At 53.9% G+C, this 19,490-nt stretch overlaps 2 protein-coding genes across 6 annotated transcripts in view; one reads left to right on the top strand and one right to left on the bottom strand.

Moving 5' to 3' along the window:
• Window positions 1–7,282, top strand: part of B3GNTL1 (UDP-GlcNAc:betaGal beta-1,3-N-acetylglucosaminyltransferase like 1) — a 110,740-nt gene extending 103,458 nt beyond the window's left edge. Inside the window, exons 13-14 of one of the 3 annotated variants that reach the window (XR_004347558.1) lie at window positions 3,512–6,596; window positions 6,723–7,282. Coding sequence is in view for 2 of the 3 variants with exons in the window: in XM_032616860.1 (XP_032472751.1) it covers window positions 3,512–3,592 (81 nt within the window). In the remaining variant the exon portion in view is untranslated. Of the gene's footprint in view, window positions 1–3,511; window positions 6,597–6,722 lie in introns of those variants that run through there. The other 2 variants (XM_032616860.1, XM_032616859.1) reach the window with 2 other exon arrangements.
• An 832-nt stretch (window positions 7,283–8,114) lies between these two features.
• Window positions 8,115–19,490, bottom strand: part of TBCD (tubulin folding cofactor D) — a 177,890-nt gene continuing 166,514 nt past the window's right edge. For 2 of the 3 annotated variants that reach the window (XM_032616855.1, XM_032616853.1), the window contains 5 exons: window positions 17,706–17,795; window positions 17,165–17,252; window positions 16,019–16,125; window positions 13,700–13,784; window positions 8,115–8,370 (listed from right to left, as the gene is read on the bottom strand). In XM_032616855.1, the coding sequence (XP_032472746.1) occupies window positions 8,356–8,370; window positions 13,700–13,784; window positions 16,019–16,125; window positions 17,165–17,252; window positions 17,706–17,795 (385 nt within the window). In that variant the 3' untranslated portion in view covers window positions 8,115–8,355. Of the gene's footprint in view, window positions 13,426–13,646; window positions 13,785–16,018; window positions 16,126–17,164; window positions 17,253–17,705; window positions 17,796–19,490 lie in introns of all 3 variants that reach the window. The other variant, XM_032616854.1, reaches the window with a different exon arrangement.

Below are 19,490 nucleotides of genomic sequence, written 5' to 3' on the forward strand. Positions count from 1 at the left end.
CAGACTTTGGGTGGGAAGGAACCCAACCCTGTCACCCACTTTGTTTCCTTAGAGGGTCTAGAGGTAGAAACACAAAGGTGTATGTGATTTTTCTTTTTAACAAACAGCAGCATGTTATACATACTTCTTTATTTCTCTTTTTTCACGTAATAGTATATCTTGGAGTTAATTCCATATAAATCCGCTGGTGCCACCCAACTCTGTTATCTTTTTATGAAGGAAACTTTCCAGCACGTTTCAGCCAAAGCAAAGAAGCCAGCCCCAAGCCCCAACTCCCCCAACCTGGGAGCGAGGCAAATTCTAGCCTCATTTCTTCAATATTGTTTCCTGAAAAGATTAAAAGCTAAAAAAACTACCATAATACCACTATGTCACCCCAAATTTCCAGATATCCCATCAGTGTTGAAATCTAACTGCCTTGTAGACGTGTTCTATCTTTTCATACTTGCCTGTTGGAATGCAGACCCAGTGTGACCTCTGTCTCCCTCACTTTCTTACAATTGTTTGTTGACGAAACCGGCTTGTGGTTTAACGTGTTTCCCGAGGCTCAGGTCCAGGGTCTGTTCTGCTCGCAGGAACACCTTCATCGCTGGCTGCAGGAGCTTCTGAGGGATTCATGTACCTCACTTAAAAAATATCTGCATCCTACTCGATTATATGGGTGTTTCATACATTTATTATCCAGTTGCTTATCGATGTACCTTTAGGCCAGTTTTACTGTTCACCGCTAGGAATAATGCTGCCGTGGATATCTTTATATATGCATAATTTTGCTCAAGTGGCTACACATATGGGATAAGTGTCTGAAAGGTGCTGGTCAAAGAATGTGCCCGCCATCAGTCGTGAGACCAGCCATTCCGCCCCTGGAGGCTGAGCCAGTTCACACACCCTGCCCCCACCATGACCCTTCTCCAGCGGTGTGACCAAACCTTCCACCTTTGCAAACCACAGGTGAAAAACAGTAAGTTTATGGTTCCAGTTGGCAATGTCACGTTGTGAGTAAGGAGGACATCTTTTCATGTATTTGTATTCATCTTTATTTCCCTTTTGGTACCTTACCCTTTTCATTGGCCCATTTCTCTATTGGTCTCTCAGTATTTTTCTTTATACAGTAACAAACTACTGTCTGTGATGTTGCAGATTTTTCTGTGTCATTTAACTGAATTTATATCTTCTGCCATTTAGAAGTTTGTTATTTGGATATAATCAAATTAATTTTTCCTTTTATGGCTTTTGGGGGTTTTATTCATTCTAAGACAATCATTTCTCACTGTGATATTTAAAAAAACATTATCCAAGTCTGGTCCTCAGACTCCTGTTTTTTCCTTATATTTTTGGTACAACTGGAATTTATTTTGTTATAAAGATTATCATAGGGATCCAGACTTTTTTCTTTCTGTTTGGATCCTCAGTGGTCCTAACATCATTTGGTGAGAAACTCTCAGGAAATGGCGTCTTTGTGTGTTGGGTATGCATGTGGATTTGGAGCTGTTCCTGGAGTCTTGGCCTTTTTCTACGCATCTGTCACGCACCATTACTGACTATAGCTTTATGATGTTCACCACTGAGTAAGGATAGTCTTCCTTCATTATTCTTTTTAGAACTTTTCTCACGTTTTTCTTGTTTGAATAAACTTTATTGTGAATTCTTAACACCTTCGGAAAATGGCCTAAGTGTGGCCCACCAGCTGCTTCTGTAAATAAAGTTTTACTAGAACACAGAGGACGTATGGCCACAAAGCCGTAAATGCTAACCATCTGCCCTTTAAGAAAACTCTGCAGCCTCTGTTCCAGAACCGGCTGCACAGTTTAACGGGCGACATGCCCTCCCCCAGCGCCGCCCGATTCTGTACTTGCTCCGCTAATCCGTTTGGTGTGGAGTGCATGTCTGCAGGCCATGTGACAGAGTTGGCTGTGTTTCTGGGGGTCCGGTCTCCTCCACGTCATGCTTGAGGCCTGCTTTCCTCTTCCCGTTGGCGCTTCAGGACCCAGCCGTGGGCATCACACCAGAGCTTCTCATGGAGGGTCCTGACGCTCTTCACGGGTCGTGGGGTAGCCATGTCTTCTGCTTCGCTAGACAACACCCAGGCCAGGCCAGGGGACACGCCCAGAGGCAGGGAGGGAGGGGTCCCTCTAGGCCTCACGACTGGACGGTGGGGTTCATTTCCATCTGATCCCTGCTGAGGCCAAGACCTTTCCCTCATCTGTCAGGCGTGTGGATTTCCTGTGTCCTGATGTTTCTGATCAGCTTTTTGTCCGTGGGATTGTGTGTCTTCTCCTGACCCGAAGAGTCCTCTGTACCCTCTGGGTTCTAGTCCTTGTTGGTTTCACGTCTGACCTTTTTAATTCTCTTAAGGGGGTGTGTCCACTCATGGACACATGAGTACCTTCCCGGTGGCCCTTTTACAAGCCCAGGTCTGTGGCTGGGCTGGCCCTGAACCCACGTGTATTTCCTTTGAAAACTTGGAAGCAGAGAGATAATGGGAGGAGAAAACGGAGGCTAAGAACAGACAGCAGGTAGAGGACAGAATGTGGAAATTTCAGGTGTTTTCCAGGTAAAATGGTTTTCATTTAAATACTTCTAGCAAAGCCCAGGTAACAGCAGTAAGAGGAGCAGAAACAGCCCAGGACAAGGGTGATTCCCTGTGTTGGGCCCAAGGACAGACGGATGACACCCAACGGGAAGGAGTGTGGTGGTCAGACAGCCCCTCCCACATCCTGGCAGAGAGGCCCCCGCTTTGCTGGTTATGGAGGCAGGAGGGGACCTGGCAGGTGGTGCTGGGACGAGGGACAGGAGCCTGCAGATGTTTCCCGAAACCCCGCCGTGGCCCCGCACAGGAGGGCGGCCGAAGCAGCACCAGTGCACGGGCCCAGCTGAAGAGTTTGGGGACCCACCCCCAAGTCCCGCACCAACAAGGGTACAGGGAAGACGTGGGCAGGGACTGCCTCCTGTCTCAGCCGTGGGGGTGGGTACGGAGCGGGAGGCAGGAGGGGCTCTGCCAGCAGCTGGCTGTTAGGTCACAGTTTCTGTCCCCAGGGCTGCCTCCCACCTGTGGCCCTGCAGAGGCCATGGGGGTGGGGCGAGGGGGCCACCATGGAGACCCCAGGATCAGTCAGGACAGGGGAAGCTGGCTCTGCCCTGGACCAAGAAATGAGCGGAAGGGACTGCCCATGAGAGCCTCACCTCCTCCCCCAAGTCCCTGTGGGGGGCCAGCTGCCTCCTGCGGGGAGGGGCTGAGGCCAGGCTGGTGGAGGCACCTCAGAGGACCCCCTGCCCCCAGCCTCCCTGGTGACCTATGGGACATTGTGGCCAACTGCCAACAGGTTCCCTTCTGGCACTTTTCTCCTTCTGGACCCTCTCCTTTTAGCAGTGGAGCAGAAGTTCATAGTGGACCACCTAACAGGTGGCCACAGGCAACCCCAAACCCCAGGCCCCCAAGGGAGGCTCTTAGGGTCCCCAGTGCAGGCCAGGGGAGGCCTGGATAGAGCCAGACTTGTCGCTCCTCCCCCAGGACCTCACAGGGGGCGCATTTGAAGACAATCTGAGGTCGCTGCACCTGCAGGAGGGCCGGGATTTCCTTCACTTCAGCTGACAGACCCATGGCAGCTGCTCCCAGGTATGTACGAGGCCCCCAGCAGCCGCAGCCCAGGGTCGAGAGCAAGTAGGGAAGGATGGCCCCATGGCCCCCAGTGGGGAACGTGCCCGGTGGAGGGTGGCACCCAGATGCCCCTCAAATCCCCTTCACCAGGAGGGCACGTCTTAGTGTTCTTATCGGGTGTGGTTTATGTGTGGTAAAGCACACAGCCGTGAGCACAAGCCTGAGGGGTGTTATCCACACCCCACCGTGTATCTCTGACACGTGTCCACACGTGTGTACAGATACCACAGAGGGAGACATGGAGCAGAGGGCGTGGCCGCACAATGCACCCTCCCCAGAGAGCCTCCCTCGTGTCTGTGGCAGACGTTCTAGTCACTCGTTCTAGTCACTGCACGGCTCCCCAACGCCTGCCTCATTCCCAGCTCTGGCCACTGTGGAAAGTCTGGTCCGTGTCTGGGTGGGTGGCTGGCTCCATCCATGTGGGAGCCGCATGTGTGAGAGACATGGAACTAGACAAGGCCCACCCTGGGGACAGGGGCTGCGTGCTCACAGCTTGTCTGGTGGGGAGCTGACCCCTCACCAAGCACAGCAGAGACCTGCGGGTAGAGGGGGAGGCCCCGCTGTGCCTGGCGGGGGGCCGTGGGCGTGAGCGGTCAGGGGAGTGAGTCTCCTTCTCCGATTGGTCCTAAGTTGGATGTATGGCTAGAACTGGGGAAGCTGGCAGTTGTGACCACGTCCTGGCCATTGGGAACCAGTGGCTACACAGTTCTATGTTGAGACACGGTCTGGAGTTGTCCCTTTGTGCATTTGGTCTCTCGGTCCCAGGAGGCCAATGGCTTTTCCCTAAAGGTGACGCACGGCTGCTACTCCCGGGGGCCTGTCTCCTTGATCCAAGAACAAATCATTGATGTGTTGAATCATTGGTGCCATTAATGCTGGAGTTGAGTGATGATTCCCACTGATGGGAGCCCTGCCCTAACTTTATGTGAACAAGGTAGTAACTCCTGGGTCCGAGTAGGGTCAGGGGGCTTGAACAATCAGGAGTGGCCTCATTGTGGAGTCATGTCTGAGTCAGAATTCCCCGCCTTGGTGATTTAAAAGCATCAGGGTCTCTGCATGCAGAGTCTCGGAAGATCCTTCCCAAAGCACACGAGGTGTTGGTCAGAGGCAAGAGGATCAGTGTTCTGGCTACAGGACCTTCTAAAAATGCACGTTTATTTTTATACTGTATGCTACTATTGTCCATTAAAAAGAAATTCTACGTGCTTTTAAAAATCTACATGTTAGCCGTTATTCTTTTTGTTACATGGTCGTTGTTTATAGTTTTCTCTGCCCAACATTGTCTCTTGCACCTGCATTCACCTGGCAGCAGGAAAATGATCCCTACGCTTTATCCACTAGAATCTGCCCGAAGATATTTCTGTCATCACGACTGGGAAGGGGGTTTGCTACTGGCATCTAGGTTGTTGCTAAACATTCTGCAACACACAGGACGGTCCCCACAATTAAGAATTATTCGACCTCAAATGTCAACAGTGTCAAGATTGGAAACCAGTGGCATTAAGGAGGTTTGTTTTATCTGTAACGACCTATTTTGTTCTTCCCTGAATGACAGCTGTACTAGTTTCAGTCCAGCCGAGGCGAATTGTTTTCTCTCAGCTCAATGAGGATCTCATTCCAGTGTTAAGTCCACTGTTGCCATCCAAGAGGTGCAGCTGCCCGGACCACCCAGTCTCCCAGCAGTTCCGCTGCAACGTGTCCAGACGTGAGCTTGTCCTGTTTGGGATCTTGCTTCTATCACCAAGTATGTGGCACCGTCTCCCGAGACCCCAGCCACACACAGGGCAGGTTCTCTGGTGTCTCTTGACTTTGTTTTCATATTTTCCAGTTGTTTTTCTGGATAAAACTCCTTCAGATCTTCCAGTTCCCCAATTCTCTCTTCAGCCATGTCTAGATGGTTGTTTAATTCATCCATTGAGCCTTTTTCCCCCTAATATCCTCTTGATAATTTCTAACCCTTTTCAAAACTGAATTCATTTTATATTCTGTCTTTTGGGGTCTGATTTTATTAAGGTCTTGCTAATGGTGCCTTGTTTCTTTGTGCATTTTGTGCAATTTGGGGATGTGAGCTTATGTTCTTCTCTTTAGGGCTCAGCCTGCATCCTTCCAGAGAGGGTTTTGTTTGCCTCCTCTGCCCAGTGTCTGTCAGCACCACTGGTCAGGGGCCATTGTGATCACATTCCTCTCCACCAGCACCGGGCAGAGACCAAGACAGATGTGCTCCTGTGGGGACCTACTTCTCACTCTCCTTGCTGCTGAGGGTACAGCTATTTAGGGCCCCAGCTGTATGTGGGGTCTGCTACTAGATTTGGCCCTGGGCCTTATGCTATCACATCCACACTTCCCAGCCAGCCTCCAGGGCTCAGCAGACATGGATCCTGGGAACGCCAGGGACCTGCTCACTGGGATGGTTCACTCTGTGTCTGGGACATGGCCATATGCTCACGGCCACACCGCTGCCCTCACATATCCTGTCTCAGGCACGAGGCTTCTTGCGGCTCTTCAGACCCACCCACCTCACTCCCACTGGGGCCACAGGTGCACTTCTCTGCCCCTTTCGGGGGGGGGGGGGTGTCTCCTGACCACTCCCTCTACCAGGTGGCAGCCCAGCACTGTCCACCCACCCCGAATTGCTTCAGACCACTGCTTTCCACGATGTCCACCTCTGCTGTTGTCTGCTTCTGGCCACGTCGTCAGTCATGAGGGGGGACTCCCCACAAAGCCGTCACCTGGACCCAGATGGGCTCCAAATGAAGGAGGAGGTTCCCAGCCACCAGGCGCCTGATGAGAACAGGTGCTGACCAGTAGGATCTGACATGGCCGAAGGTGTGCAGGGGCAGCTGGACACTGCCGGCCGGCTTTGTTGGTTTTCCTCGGGTTGCAAAGGTAGACCAGCAACGGAAGAAGAATTGCTTCCTGACACAGTATCATCAATGTGGTAAACTGGCCTGTCTCCATGTCTCAGAGACCATGTCTCTGGAATCTTGGTGTTTGTTTTTAAAAAATTACGCTAAAAACAGTTCATTTTATTCCTTCTCAAAAGCTCCTTGCTTGGTTTTCTCAGCCAAGGTCTCGGTGCTGCTCTGTGGACCCCGCCTGCTACAGGGATACAAGTGGGGCCTCCTGTGGCCACCCTGCAGGAGAGCCTTCCAACCAGCGTGGCCTCATGTGGCCTGAGGCCGCCTGGCCATCCAGGACCCCTCACCACGTGACAACGTCCACCAGCTATGGGGCCTCTGGCTGTTCTTCCATTGAAAATGGAAAACTCTCTACTTATTTTCAAGAGGAGACATGTTTTAAGGCTTAAATGAAATTAAAGTTAAAACCTCACGCAAGACTAACATGGGCTTCCACTCTCAGGGAAGGTCAGCGATCCCCGCCTGACCACTGGCTCAACTGGAGCAGGAGAAACTCACTTAGCAAAGGCAGCAGGAAAACACGTCTCAGGATTGTACCAACAACACCTACCATGGCCTCCAGCCATGGACCCGTGGGCGCGCACGTCCCAGGAGGGGCGGTCTGTCCCGTGGCCCAGGTGCAGGAACACTGTCCTGGGCCCGTGGCTGGACGACTTCACCTCAGATGTTCTACCTGCCCGTCCACATCTGTCCTGCATCCAGACCTCAACCCATGAAGCAGCAGGTGGAAGGGTGGGGATGGACCAGGAGCCTGCCACAGAAAGGCTCCCGCAGGAGGCGGCCTGACCCCTCAGCACTGAGACTGGCCACGCAGGTGCTCAAGTGGGGAACCTTTACACACATCGGCCTCACTGGCCCCTGAACAGGCCAGCGTGAGTGCCAGCCCATGTGGACAAAAGCAGCCTGTCTTTGCTTCAGAAACCCTGAGCGTGTACCCCATTCTGGACAAATGAAAAAAAAGGTTCAGACAATGTGGTTCTTCTCCCATCACCAGAGAACCACTTCCTGGAGGCCACGTGTCAGCAGATCTATGAAGCCACTGACCATGCCCTGCTTCCGTTGAGGGTTTGAGCTGCTGTCACAAGTCCCCTGTGTGGCTGAACTGGTCCTGGTGGGATTCTGAGAACACAGGTTGGCTCTTTCTGACTGAATGAAACTGCATGAGGGCAGGTGACGTGCGTGCGACCGCCACGCGCGCTGGGCCCTAGAATGGGGTGAGGAGGGAAGACAGCCCCCACCCGCGCTGCAAAGGAGACCCGGAGGCAGCGCTCAACGGCACCCACCCCCACCCAGAGGCATGGCACCTTCTCTGCCCCTGCAGCATCTGACATGTAACGTGAGTCGCTCAGAGCTTGTCAGCGGCTACGAGCAAGCCCAACAAGGCCGTGGTGGACGTGGCGACAGGACAGCACACGGGAGGCTGCAACCGGCCTGTCCCCCCGGGGCCACCCCTCCCATCGGGCCTCGGTGCAGGAGCCTACAACCCCCTCTGGTTCCAGCTCCCCCGCCGGCAGCAGTGTCAGGCACAGGCAGATACAGAGCTGCTCAGCACGTGATTTTATAAGTAAGACACAGGTTAGAGATAGGACAGATGCACCAACAGCCCAGGTCACTGTGGCACAGCATGCATGGAAGGAAATGCCACCTCCAGGTGACGAACTCCAGGGCCCTCACGCACCAGCCAGACGGCCGCCGTCCGTCCAGGTCTTCCATGCCGACCGTGCCCGGGCTCCTCCTCCCAGGCAGGCAGAGGCAAGGATTCAGCTTCCCGGACTGGCCTCAGCGGACACTGGGCTGTGGAGGACACGTGACAGGGTCAGGCCGGTCAGCGCCGTCTCCCCAGCCCTCCCTGGGTCACGCTTCCTGCAGGAAACTGCGTCTGTGCCGCTTCCCCGAACGTGCCAGGAGCCCCGTGGCCAACACAACCTCTGGGCAGCAAGCAGGTGGGGAGGGTGACTATACTGTCCCCCCAACTTCATCCATCTGTGCGACATTTTTCTAATGTAGAAAGCACGTTTCCTTAGGAAGCCAGTGTTGTGTGTGGCCGTCACACAAGGAGAGGGGAGAGTTGACGCTGGGCCTGCCATCCCTGTCACCCACAGTGTCACCTGGGGGCCCGACCAGAGCTGCCCTCAGCCCGGTCCTGTAGGGGCCCCAGAGAAGGGCCAGGCAAGGCAGACACTATACAGCATGGTCGGGGGGGGAGGAAAGGGGGAAAAAGACATCACCTCAGAAATAACTTAGCCACAAGGAGAACAGAGAGTTAAGAGCACAGTGAAGAACTGAAGGACAATGAAGAGAGAGGCGGCTGAACGGAAGGCAGGCCATGACCATCTGGGCCCTGGGAAGGAAGGGCACCACAGCCAGAGCCCTCCCCCCGGTGCTGCCCGTTCTGACTGCCGTACGTGGGGAAAGAATGCTGTCCTGATGGGCAGTCACTAACAAACAGCAGGAAAACTGCAGGAAGTTAACAGAAGGGGAAGTGAAATGGTAAAAATGTCGTTAACCAGGCTTCCCTGGTGGCACAGTGGTTGAGGGTCCGCCTGCCGATGCAGCTGACGCGGGTTCGTCCCCTGGTCCAGGAAGATCCCACATGCCGCGGAGCGGCTGGGCCCGTGAGCCATGGCCGCTGAGCCTGCGCGTCCGGAGCCTGTGCTCCGCAACGGGAGAGGCCACAACAGTGAGAGGCCCGCGTACCGCAAAACAAAAAAAGTCATTAACCAATCCAAACAAAGACAAGAAAGGAGCAAAGAAACAAACAGGGTTGAACAGAAAATGGAAAGATGGCAAACGAACCCAGCAAATCCAAACTCACACATTAAATGTAAGTGGACAAAACACTCCAATTACCAAAAACGGTTAAACTGGATTAAAAAGAGATGAGGCCTATCTACTGTTCATAAGAAACACATTTAAATGTAGGAACACAGAAATTGAAAGTGAAATGATTAAAAAAGATAAACTACATAAACACTGATCAAAAACTGCGCTGTGGCTCTATTAACACGAGACAAAGGGACTTCAGCCCCTCCTGTGGTCTCCCTGAGGATGAGAACAAGAACTGGGAGGGGCTCTGCCTGGGACCTGCTGCAGCAGCAAACACCCTGTGCTCTGGTTACTTAGCTCCTGTTCCCCCAACAAGGCTGCCTTCAACAGAAAAGTACAAAGTACAACAAGAGGCAAGAAAAAGCAGTCTGAGGAGACAGTGCAAATGTAAGAACCAGACTCAGAAATGGCAGAGACGTTGGAACTATCAGACCAGGAATTTGAAACAGCTGTGATTAATACGCCAAGGACCCTAGTGGACAAAGTGGCACCACGCGGGGACAGACAATGTAAGCAGCGGTGGAAGCGCTGGAGACCACAAACACTGTAACTGAAACGGATGCCTCGGACGGGCTTGTCCTAAGACCAGATGTGGTCAAGGAAACAATCAGTGAACTTGAAGACAGGTCAACAGAAACTTCCCAAACTGAAAGGCAAAGAGAAACAAAAATGAAAAAAAAAAAAGAATATCCAAGAACTGTGGGACAATTACAGAAAGATGTGCAACATCTCTGCTCCAAAAACCATAAAACACTGAGGGGGTCCATGCATGGACACACCATGTTCATGGTCAGAAGACTCAGAGCAGAGACATGACTTCTCACCAAATCGACCTTCAGGCTGCAGGCAACCTCGGCCAAACTCCTGAAGCACAAACTGACAAGTTGATTCTACAGGTGGGGTGGGAACCCAATGGCCAGGAAGAGAAGACAATCATGGAGAAAAAAGGACCACAGGATTGAGACAACTGGGCACTGTGAGACCTAAACCCTGCATCTCTAAGACTGAGACCTACATCTGTTATCTGTAGGACAGGCTGCAGTGGCTCACGGATGGACAGAGAGACCCAGAGGACAGACAGTCCAAGAGTAGAGCCACATGTGTGGCCTGACGACACGACGTAGCGAGAAGGGAGCTGGGTCAGCTAGATCGTGAGTCCAAACGTAAAAAGTAAAACAGTAAAGCTTTTAGAAAAAAACAGAGAATGTCAACCCTGGAGGAGATCAAGATACCCCAAACAGGACCACGTTAGGTCTAAGGACAAGAAGGCCATCCCTGGAGAAGAGGACATTGGCAGGACGTGCGTCCAGAACAAGGTCCCTGAAGACAAAGTATAAAAAGACGGACAACCCGGAGAGAACATGAAAGATCTGACACGTGACGAAAGACAATGTCCGAATGGCTCAGATCTCAGAAAAGGTGTCACACTCCCATCACCAGGGAAACCAGGGGGCCTACATCCTGGAGCTGCCACAGTGGCCCTAAGCACACACGTTGCCAGGGAGCATCCGTCACTTTGGAATCTGCTTGTCAGCATTTCCCACCGTGAGTCCTCTGCCAGGTGAGTCCACCGGAAATGGGAACCGGTGACCCCCGCAGCCTGAGGCTCACGTCGGGGGGTGTTAGGGCAGGCACCTGGGTGCGTGGAGACCTAGAACCACGCACTACAACCGCCATGCACTTCTGCCCAGACGTCCTTCCTCAACAGGAAGCTCTGAAACAGCCTCTCCAGAGCCAGGGTTCAAACCCAAGGCCAGAGGGACACAGCTGATGGGAACAGGAGGAGGGCACGCCCAACTCGCCAGGACCACAGTCCGTTTTGCTGCGACCCACTCCAGCTCCTGCAGGACCCACAGACTGACGACAGACTGAATTCTGATTCTCTGCCAAGAACACACAAAACACAAAAAGTCTCAAGCCTCCCACAACCTGCAAGAACAGCTTGTGGCCCTCGATCTCAGAAAACCGCAGCTACAACGCACACACCACACTTGCCGTGGAGGACGGCAACTTCAGCAGACACCAGCCGGCCCTGGGCGGCCCTGGAGGTGACAAAGTCCCAAGTGGGACGGGTGTCCTGGGGGCAACCGACATGGCTCTGAGGGTGAGAGAGGCCAGGGCGCTCGGCAGAGGACTGGTCCTGGGTGCCGTGCTCCACAGGACACACGTGAGACGTGCCTGGCCGGAGAGAGCGTGCTGGCCGGGGCGGGGGACAGGGCAAGCGGGAGCAGCAGCAGAAACACTGCCCCATTGCTTGGGGTGCCCCCAGGCTCAGCCCACGGGGAGGAGCTGGCAATGGGCACAACGGTCTGGCTTGCAGGGTGAGGTTGGGGGCAGGTGGGAGAGGAGAGTGGAGGCCTCAGCTCTGCTCCGGTCCCACGGCCCTGCCAGGGCCGCCTCCCTGGGGTCCTGAAAGCCCTACGTGGGCCGTGACATGGAAAGCAAGGCAGGCAGCATGGCCTGGAATGTTCTAGACCCTGGAATTCAAGAAAGGAGCTTGTTGGAGCTGCATTTGGAGGCCTCACAAAGAAGGGGCCCTGGGTAAATCAATGAAGTTGGAACACACCCTCACACCATACACAAAAATAAACTCAAAATGGTTTAAAGACTTAAACATAAGACACGACACCGTAAAACTCCTAGAAGAGAGGATAGGCAAAACATTCTCTGACATAAATTGTACCAATGTTTTCTTAGGTCAGTCTCCCAAGGCAACAAATAAAAAAAAAAAAAAAACAAATGGTACCTAATCAAACTCACAAGCTTTCGCGCAGCAAAGGAAACCATAAAAAAAAACTGAAAAGACAACCTATGGAATGGGAGAAAATATATGTAAATGATGCAACAGACAAGGGCTTAATCTCCAAAATACAAACAGCTCATACAACTCAACAACAAAAAAACAACCCAATCAAAAAATGGGCAGAAAATCTTAACAGACATTTCTCCAAAGAAGACATACAGATGGCCAGTAGGCACATGAAAAAATGCTCAACATCACCAATTATTAGAGAAATGCGAATCAAACCTACAATGAGGTACCATCTCACACCAGTCAGAATGGCCTTCATTAAAAAGTCTACAAATAACAAATGCTGGCGAGGGTGTGGAGAAAAGGGAACCCTTTTACACTGTTGGTGGGAATGTAAGTTGGTGCAGCCACTATAGAAAACAGTGTGGAGGTTCCTCAGAAAACTAAAAATAGAATTACCATATGATCCAGCAATCCCACTCCTGGGCGTATACCCAGACAAAACTATAATTCAAAAAGACACATGCACCCCCGTGTTCAGAGCAGCACTGTTCACAATAGCCAAGACGTGGAGACAACCTAAATGTCCAGTGACAGATGAATGGGTAAAGAAGATGTGGTTTACGTACAATGGAATATTACTCAGCCATAAAAAGAATGAAATGCCATCTGCAGCAACATGGATGCAACCAGAGACGATCACAGTAAGTGAAGTCAGTCAAAGAGGAAAACAAACACCATATGATATCACTTATGTGTGGAATCTAAAATATGGCACAAATGAACCTATCTACAAAACAGAAACAGACTCACGGACACAGAGAACAGTCTTGTGGTTGTGGGGTGGGAAGGGAGAGGGAAGAACTGGGACGTTGGGATTACAGATGCAAACCATTATATACAGGATGGATAAACAACAAGGTCCCACTGTATAAGCACAGGGAACTATAATCAATATCCTGTGATAAACCATAATGGAAAAGAATATGAAAAGAAGAATGTCTGTATGTGTATAATTGAGTCACTTTGCTGTACAGCAGAGATTGGTACAACACTAAATCAACTATACTTCAATTTTTAAATTAAAAAAAATTTTTAAAAACATATAGCAGCTAGGATGTGGGAGTACTTAAATACTCAGTTTGGTCTACTGTTTGGATAATGATTAATAAACACTTTAGATGTTATATTAAAAATTCTATTGATTAATAAATATTGGAAAAGCTAGAAAAATATTTTAAAATAGCGTCTATTTTAAATTATAAAAAAAAAGAGGGCTTCCCTGGTGGCGCAGTGGTTGAGAGTCCGCCTGCCGATGCAGGGGACACGGGTTCGTGCCCCGGTCTGGGAAGATCCCACATGCCGCGGAGCGGCTGGGCCCGTGAGCCATGGCCGCTGAGCCTGCGCGTCCGGAGCCTGTCCTCCGCAACGGGAGAGGCCACAACAGTGAGAGGCCCGCGTAACGCATAAAAAAAAAAAAAAAAAAAAAAAAGAAAAAGAAGGGGCCCCAGGTCCCCCATGTGGCCTGAGGGGACAGGTGGTTACCTTGGGGACGAGCTGAGGTCTGGGCACGCCCAGGAGGTCACACAGGCGGTTCCGCTGGGCTCTCACAACCGGGAGCTCTGCATCCCTGGGGAGGAGAAGAGGGGAGCAGGAACAGTCCTGCAGTTAAACCTGCCAAGATCTGTAAACTCTCACTACACTTCCTACCGGGTGTGCAGAAAACCCAAGGCACCTTAGATTAGGTAGGAATCAGGGAAAAAGGACGCCTCACTCCAGAACGTACACCCCGGCGAGCCTAGCCTGGGCAGGACACCTGCACAAGGCTTTGCTCCTGAGCCCTTTCTTGGGAAACTGCAGAGGGCGAGCCCCACAAAACAGGGAGCCCCGTGAGGGGCACTCAGCCCCCAAACCGCCCAACCCAGGGGCGGGCGACAGGAAACGCTAAGACAGCGGCACAGATTTTATCCCATGGGTTTTAAGTTTTATTTGACTTTGAAAGCTGTTTACTTATAACTTTCATTAAAAACAAAAATTCAGCAATACCATAAAGAAAGCTGGGCATGTTTTTCTTTTATAATAAGAAAAAATGAGTTATCTTTAAATCCTCTGGAAGGTTAACCCCGCCCTGAACTGTGAGAGGAGAAAGGCAGGCGTGGGGAACTCAGGGGAACTCTGGGACCCACTGGGTGTTGGTGGTTTCGTGTCATGCTCCCTTCCCTGTCCTAGAGTGTGATGCAGAACGTGCCTCCGTGCTTGTAAAGCTGACAACGTTACAGAAAAATGTGTCCCGTCCCAGCTGCTCACAGAGCGGAGCCATCCACATCTCCTGAGGCCAAGTTTTCTGCTCTGGAATTTTCACTGAGGCGCCCACAAGATGTTCACCAGAATGCCCTCCTGCTCGAGGCCAAGTATCTCCCTAGAAAACCTTAACACAGCCCTAAAACCAGAGGCCCTTTTCTGTCCTTCAGGCCACAGTGGCTCACGTCCGAGCAGGGGAGCTGGGCCGTCAGGCCAGGAACGGAAGCTGCATCAATGTGAGGTCTGTGCGGAGCTCAACCCTTGTAGGAACGTCACTGTTCTGAGGGTAGTGCATGTGAGTAGGTTATGTACATCCTTTCCCGCGTAAGCAGAATGCACTGACCCCAGTGACAGAACCCAGTCCTGGGGGACCCTCAACACTGGTGCCTGAGCAGGCCGCTGCCTAAATAACCTCTGAACTTTGGTCCCGTGTCCAAAACGGGGCTGGTGGTCACCCTGTAGGGGCACGTGCGAGCGCCTGGATGTGCATAGGCACGTTTGTGAGTGTGTGTGCACTGTGCCCGGAATGGGACAAGCATCACTCCCGTGTTTGTCATCAGTCGGTGTTGCCCGCTGGACGCATAGTCACAGGCTACCCCTTCCCCTGCTTCCCCATCAGCCCCCTCCACCCCATTCAACACGCCTCTGTCAAACCTGCCGCCCAGGCTCAGAGTTGAGGAGCCAACAGAGATGGCAGGAAACTGTGCCTGAAACGAACCTGGAGACCCGACCTGGAGCAAGGGCTGACCCTGGCTGTCTGGGAGGGAAGTGGGTGTCTGGGGTGGGAGGGAGGACAACTTATTCTTCCTGGTTCCCTCCGTCTGTTTGATTTTTGAATGTGTTCACATGTGCCTTTTTCCACCAAGAGTGAACAAAGGCCAGTGGACGGCTCTCCTCTGCAGCGAGTCTGGGCCTGGGGGCTCCTGCTGCAGCCACTCAACACCCTTCCGCTCCTTGGGGGCCACAACTGACACACCTGGCGTGTCCCTGAGGAGGGAGAAACTGCCTGCCACGCCACACACTCCCCTGCATTTCTGACACCACAGTTCAGGGAGCAGGAGCTGCCATTCTCGAGTGACTTCAACCCCAATAAATCGCAGAAACAGGTGCACCAGCGCCCACCGGCACCCAGAGCCGTGACGTGATCAACAGAAAAGCGACCACAGAGAAATAGGAAGTCAGCCTCTAACCAATCAGTGCTCAGAACAACCCACCTTTTCACTTACGAAAATTGTATTTGGGAAAAAATAATTTCACTTTGAAAATCTTCCAGCCTGAACACCCCAGGAAGATCCCCCTCCTCCCTCATCTGGCCGCCCAGCCCCTCTTGGGTGTAAGGAGTGAGCCTGTGCTACAGAAACATGGACACGTGGGTGAGGAGACATTGGTTACAGACACCACTGCCTCCTCGTAAACCCAGAGCTGAGGCGGAGGGCTGGAGCCCGTCTTCCCTCTTTGCCCTGGAGGGTTTTAGGAGAGCCCACAAACAGGCTCTGGGCGTCCCGCTCACTTTGGCACTGCACCCGCCACACTCTCGGGAAGAGGGCAAGGGCCCATGCTCACCAGGCCGTGCAGTTGAGCACAGCCATGACCTCATCTAGGATGTCCGCGGCCACCACATCGTAGGTCAGCACCATCTCATACACCTGGCTGGCTGTGCTCTTCCGGATCTGGAGGGACAGAGCAAGTTGGTGGGAGGGGAAGGCCCATGACAGAGAGCAGAGCTGACGGGACCCTGCCCGGAAGCAGGGACGAGGGCCCAGGCACCTCCCGGGGGCCCAGAGTCCAAGTAAAACAGGAAAGGCTCGCCGGGCAGACAGTTAAGAGGAGCTGACCTTGGACCGCTGCTCAGGAGACCGTGGCCACAACCGATGAGTGACCATGAGATGCGCTCAGCCCGGGCGCCCCGTTCCCCTGTGGTCCCCCAGAGGCCCTTATCGGGGCGCATCATTCTTACTAAAATGCTTCATTAAAAACCTGCACCTTATCAGAGAAGTCCTCTCACCTGCTTTCTTTTCTAGCTGTCCCTGGGGGGGGACTTATTTCATGGAACAGGTGCTCTCAGAATCCCGAGGCCTAACCCCAGAGCTCCTGGTTTGGCAGGTCAAGGCCTGAGAACCTGCATTTCTGATCGTGGAGGGAGGGCCGTCCAGTGACCCCACTTTGAAAACAGCTGTGCTAGATGAGAGTTAAAGTTACTTTAGCTGTTAAAGAAGGTGTCACATTTGAGTTATCTGAAGAGCATTTCTTCTGCCAAAGGGAAAGAAGAGACTTCCTGGGAAACCCAACCCTGGGGTGGGGGCTGTGGGGTAGGCGCCTTCCAGGAGCCCCTGAGCGAGAGCCTGCAGGACCCCAATGGGCTGAAACTCCCCACCCACCCACCCCGTGGCAGGGCACCTGGGTGCACCCCCGGCCAGCTTCCCAGGGGGCAGGGGTCCCAGCCAGCGTCGGGTGTTTCCCTGGCGCCTGGGCTCACTCCCCGGGGCTCCAGGGGCACATTTGGCCCCAGGCCCTTCGCCCCCAGGGGCCAGGCTCAACCATCACACTGCAGCTGCCGCATCCACAGGCACAGTATGCCCCGCCCACCCTGATGAGGACCCGCCCCCCATCAAGGTCCGCTTGTGCCAACACCAGGAAGCATCCCATCCGGCGCCGATGTGCAGGCCAGGATGCCGGCCCCGAGTGGGGCCTGGAGCTGCAGACACTCACCACGGGGAAAGGGTGGCAGAGCAGGAGGAAGAGCTGCAGGAGGACCTTCCTCCTCACGTCTCCGGGGAACTGCACCAGCCCACAGAACCTGTGGGGACCCCGCACTCTGGTGAGCTGACCCCCGCCCACGCCTGCTGCCTGGATACCCCACACCTTCACTTCACTGGGGGGCCTGCCAGTCTGCGTGGGATGGGAGGCCCCCCAGGTGCTGCCCATGGTGACCCCCAGGCCTCAGGGCTTTTCCACTGGGGCGGCAGCCCTGGGTTCACGTCCACTTTCTCCCCGCAAGTGGGGGCATCCAGATCTCCAGAGTGTCGGGGAATCGGGGCTTTTTCTATGACAACACTCCCTGACCCGTCTGGGAGGCTGGTCCAAGGGTGGGCAGGCTGTGGCCGGGCCCACCTGCTCCACCAGGAACACTGGTCGGCGTGACCAGGGCCACCTGCCTCTCACTCTGACATCAGAACGCCCCCGACCCCGCGCTCTCGGCTGCTGGGCCGGCCCCTCCCTTTACCGCCTCAGTGAGTTACTTGGAACTCACACCGCGATGCTGGACCTCAGTTTCTGGACGTCTTTGGACTTCTTGATCTCCTCCTTACAAAGCGTGAGCAGCTTCACACAGAAGGGGTGGCTGGAAGGAAAGCACAGGACCCAGAGGTGGGCTTCCAGGGAACATCTGATGATGGCGGCCACCCCCGAGGAGGAGAGCCTCGCCCCTGGGGACATGCACCAGGGCACGTCAACACCAGGGCATGTAACTGGCTCCTTTGCAAGTGCAGCAGGGACAGACACCCACTGTCTCGCGTACTCAACAAACCACCTTCCCCGCGGCACCTCCCCGGCCTCACGGCCCCTCAACAGGAGGGCAGGCTGACCCCTGGTGGGGCCTCGACGTAACAGGAACACCCAGAACTCAGCCCCCGCTGCAAGCCCAGCCAACGTGTGCCGTGTCAGCGCCAGGCTCAACCCAAGATCAAAAGAGGACGACCGAATCGTGACCAGGCCCCACTCACTCACTTCCAGGTCCAGGTCCTTGGAGGGTCAGGGAGGGACCGGAGGCATCCTCCCCGGCTCTGCTTGGCCGAGGAGAACATGGCGCCACGGTGGCCACGACCAGCGTGAGTCCCCGTGAGATGAAAATGCCCCTCTCCCGCGGAGCTGCAGCCCCAGAGGCCAATTCTGGCCATGCGACGAGGGCTGAGGCACAGCAGTCTGAGTGGCCCCACGCTCCCTCTTCCCGTCCACTGGCCAGGTGACCTGGGATACGGCTGGGGGCAGAGCCTTATCTCACCAGACTCCCACATGAGGGCGCAGGACAGGCCTCCCACCCTAGGCAGGCAGAAGGCAGCCGCCCGTGGTGGCCATTTCAGGGTCAGCCTGTGACAGCAGCTCCCTTGACCAGAAGTGGTCCCAGGGAGACTCTCCCGTCTTCTCAGACTAAAGGAGACTCAGCCCCCCCGTGGCACCCCTGCCACCTGCCATCCACGTGGCACCGCTGTCCTCTCAGCCGGCCCGCCTGCCAGCCCCACCCCTCCCTGATCCAACCGGCTTCTCCCCACAGCTCACTGAAATGCCTGTCAGGGACCAAGTGACCACCAGGTCGCTGAAGGCCGTAGTCACTCCTGTCCTCAGCCGACGTGACCACTCGGCACACATCATCGACGACCCCTGTGACTGCCCCTCCGCCTCACCTTCTTCCTGGTAGATCTGCTTCCCCTCTGCTCCCCGTCTCCCTAACGATGGGGCACCCCTACAGCTCTGTCACAGCACTTCTGTCTACACACCTCCCCTGGCCACCTGTCTACACCTGACCCCCTGGTGGCCTCATGGGACCACATACCACCCATTTTCTGAGGATATTCCACCGAGTTCCAGCCTGGAAGGTCCATCTCCTCTGGACGAGATCTAACAAGCCTCTTAAACCAAACGTCTCTGCTATGAACTGAACGTTTGTGTCCCCAAGATTCCTACACTGAAGCTCTAATCTGGAACACGAGAGTGTTAGGAGGTGGGGCCTTGGGAGGCGATTAGAACATGACACGGAACCCACAGTGGGATCAGTGCCCTGCAAAGAGGAGACACAAGAGGTGGTCTTTCTGCCATGGGAAGACACAGCGAGACTGCGTCCCTGTGCTGATCTCGGACATTCAGCCTCCAGCATCGGGAGGAATGAGTTTCTGGTGTTTAACTGCCTGGGCTGTGGTATTTCTGTTACAGCAGCCTGACCTGCTAGGACAGCCTTCCAACTGGACCTCCAGGCCTCTCTGGTCCACGCTGACTCCATCCAGCCTTCCTGTCTGAGAACAACTGCCCCCTTCCAGTGGCC

The sequence above is a fragment of the Phocoena sinus genome, chromosome 20 (assembly GCF_008692025.1).
Source record: "Phocoena sinus isolate mPhoSin1 chromosome 20, mPhoSin1.pri, whole genome shotgun sequence".
In the NCBI taxonomy this organism is placed as follows: Eukaryota; Metazoa; Chordata; class Mammalia; order Artiodactyla; family Phocoenidae; genus Phocoena; species Phocoena sinus.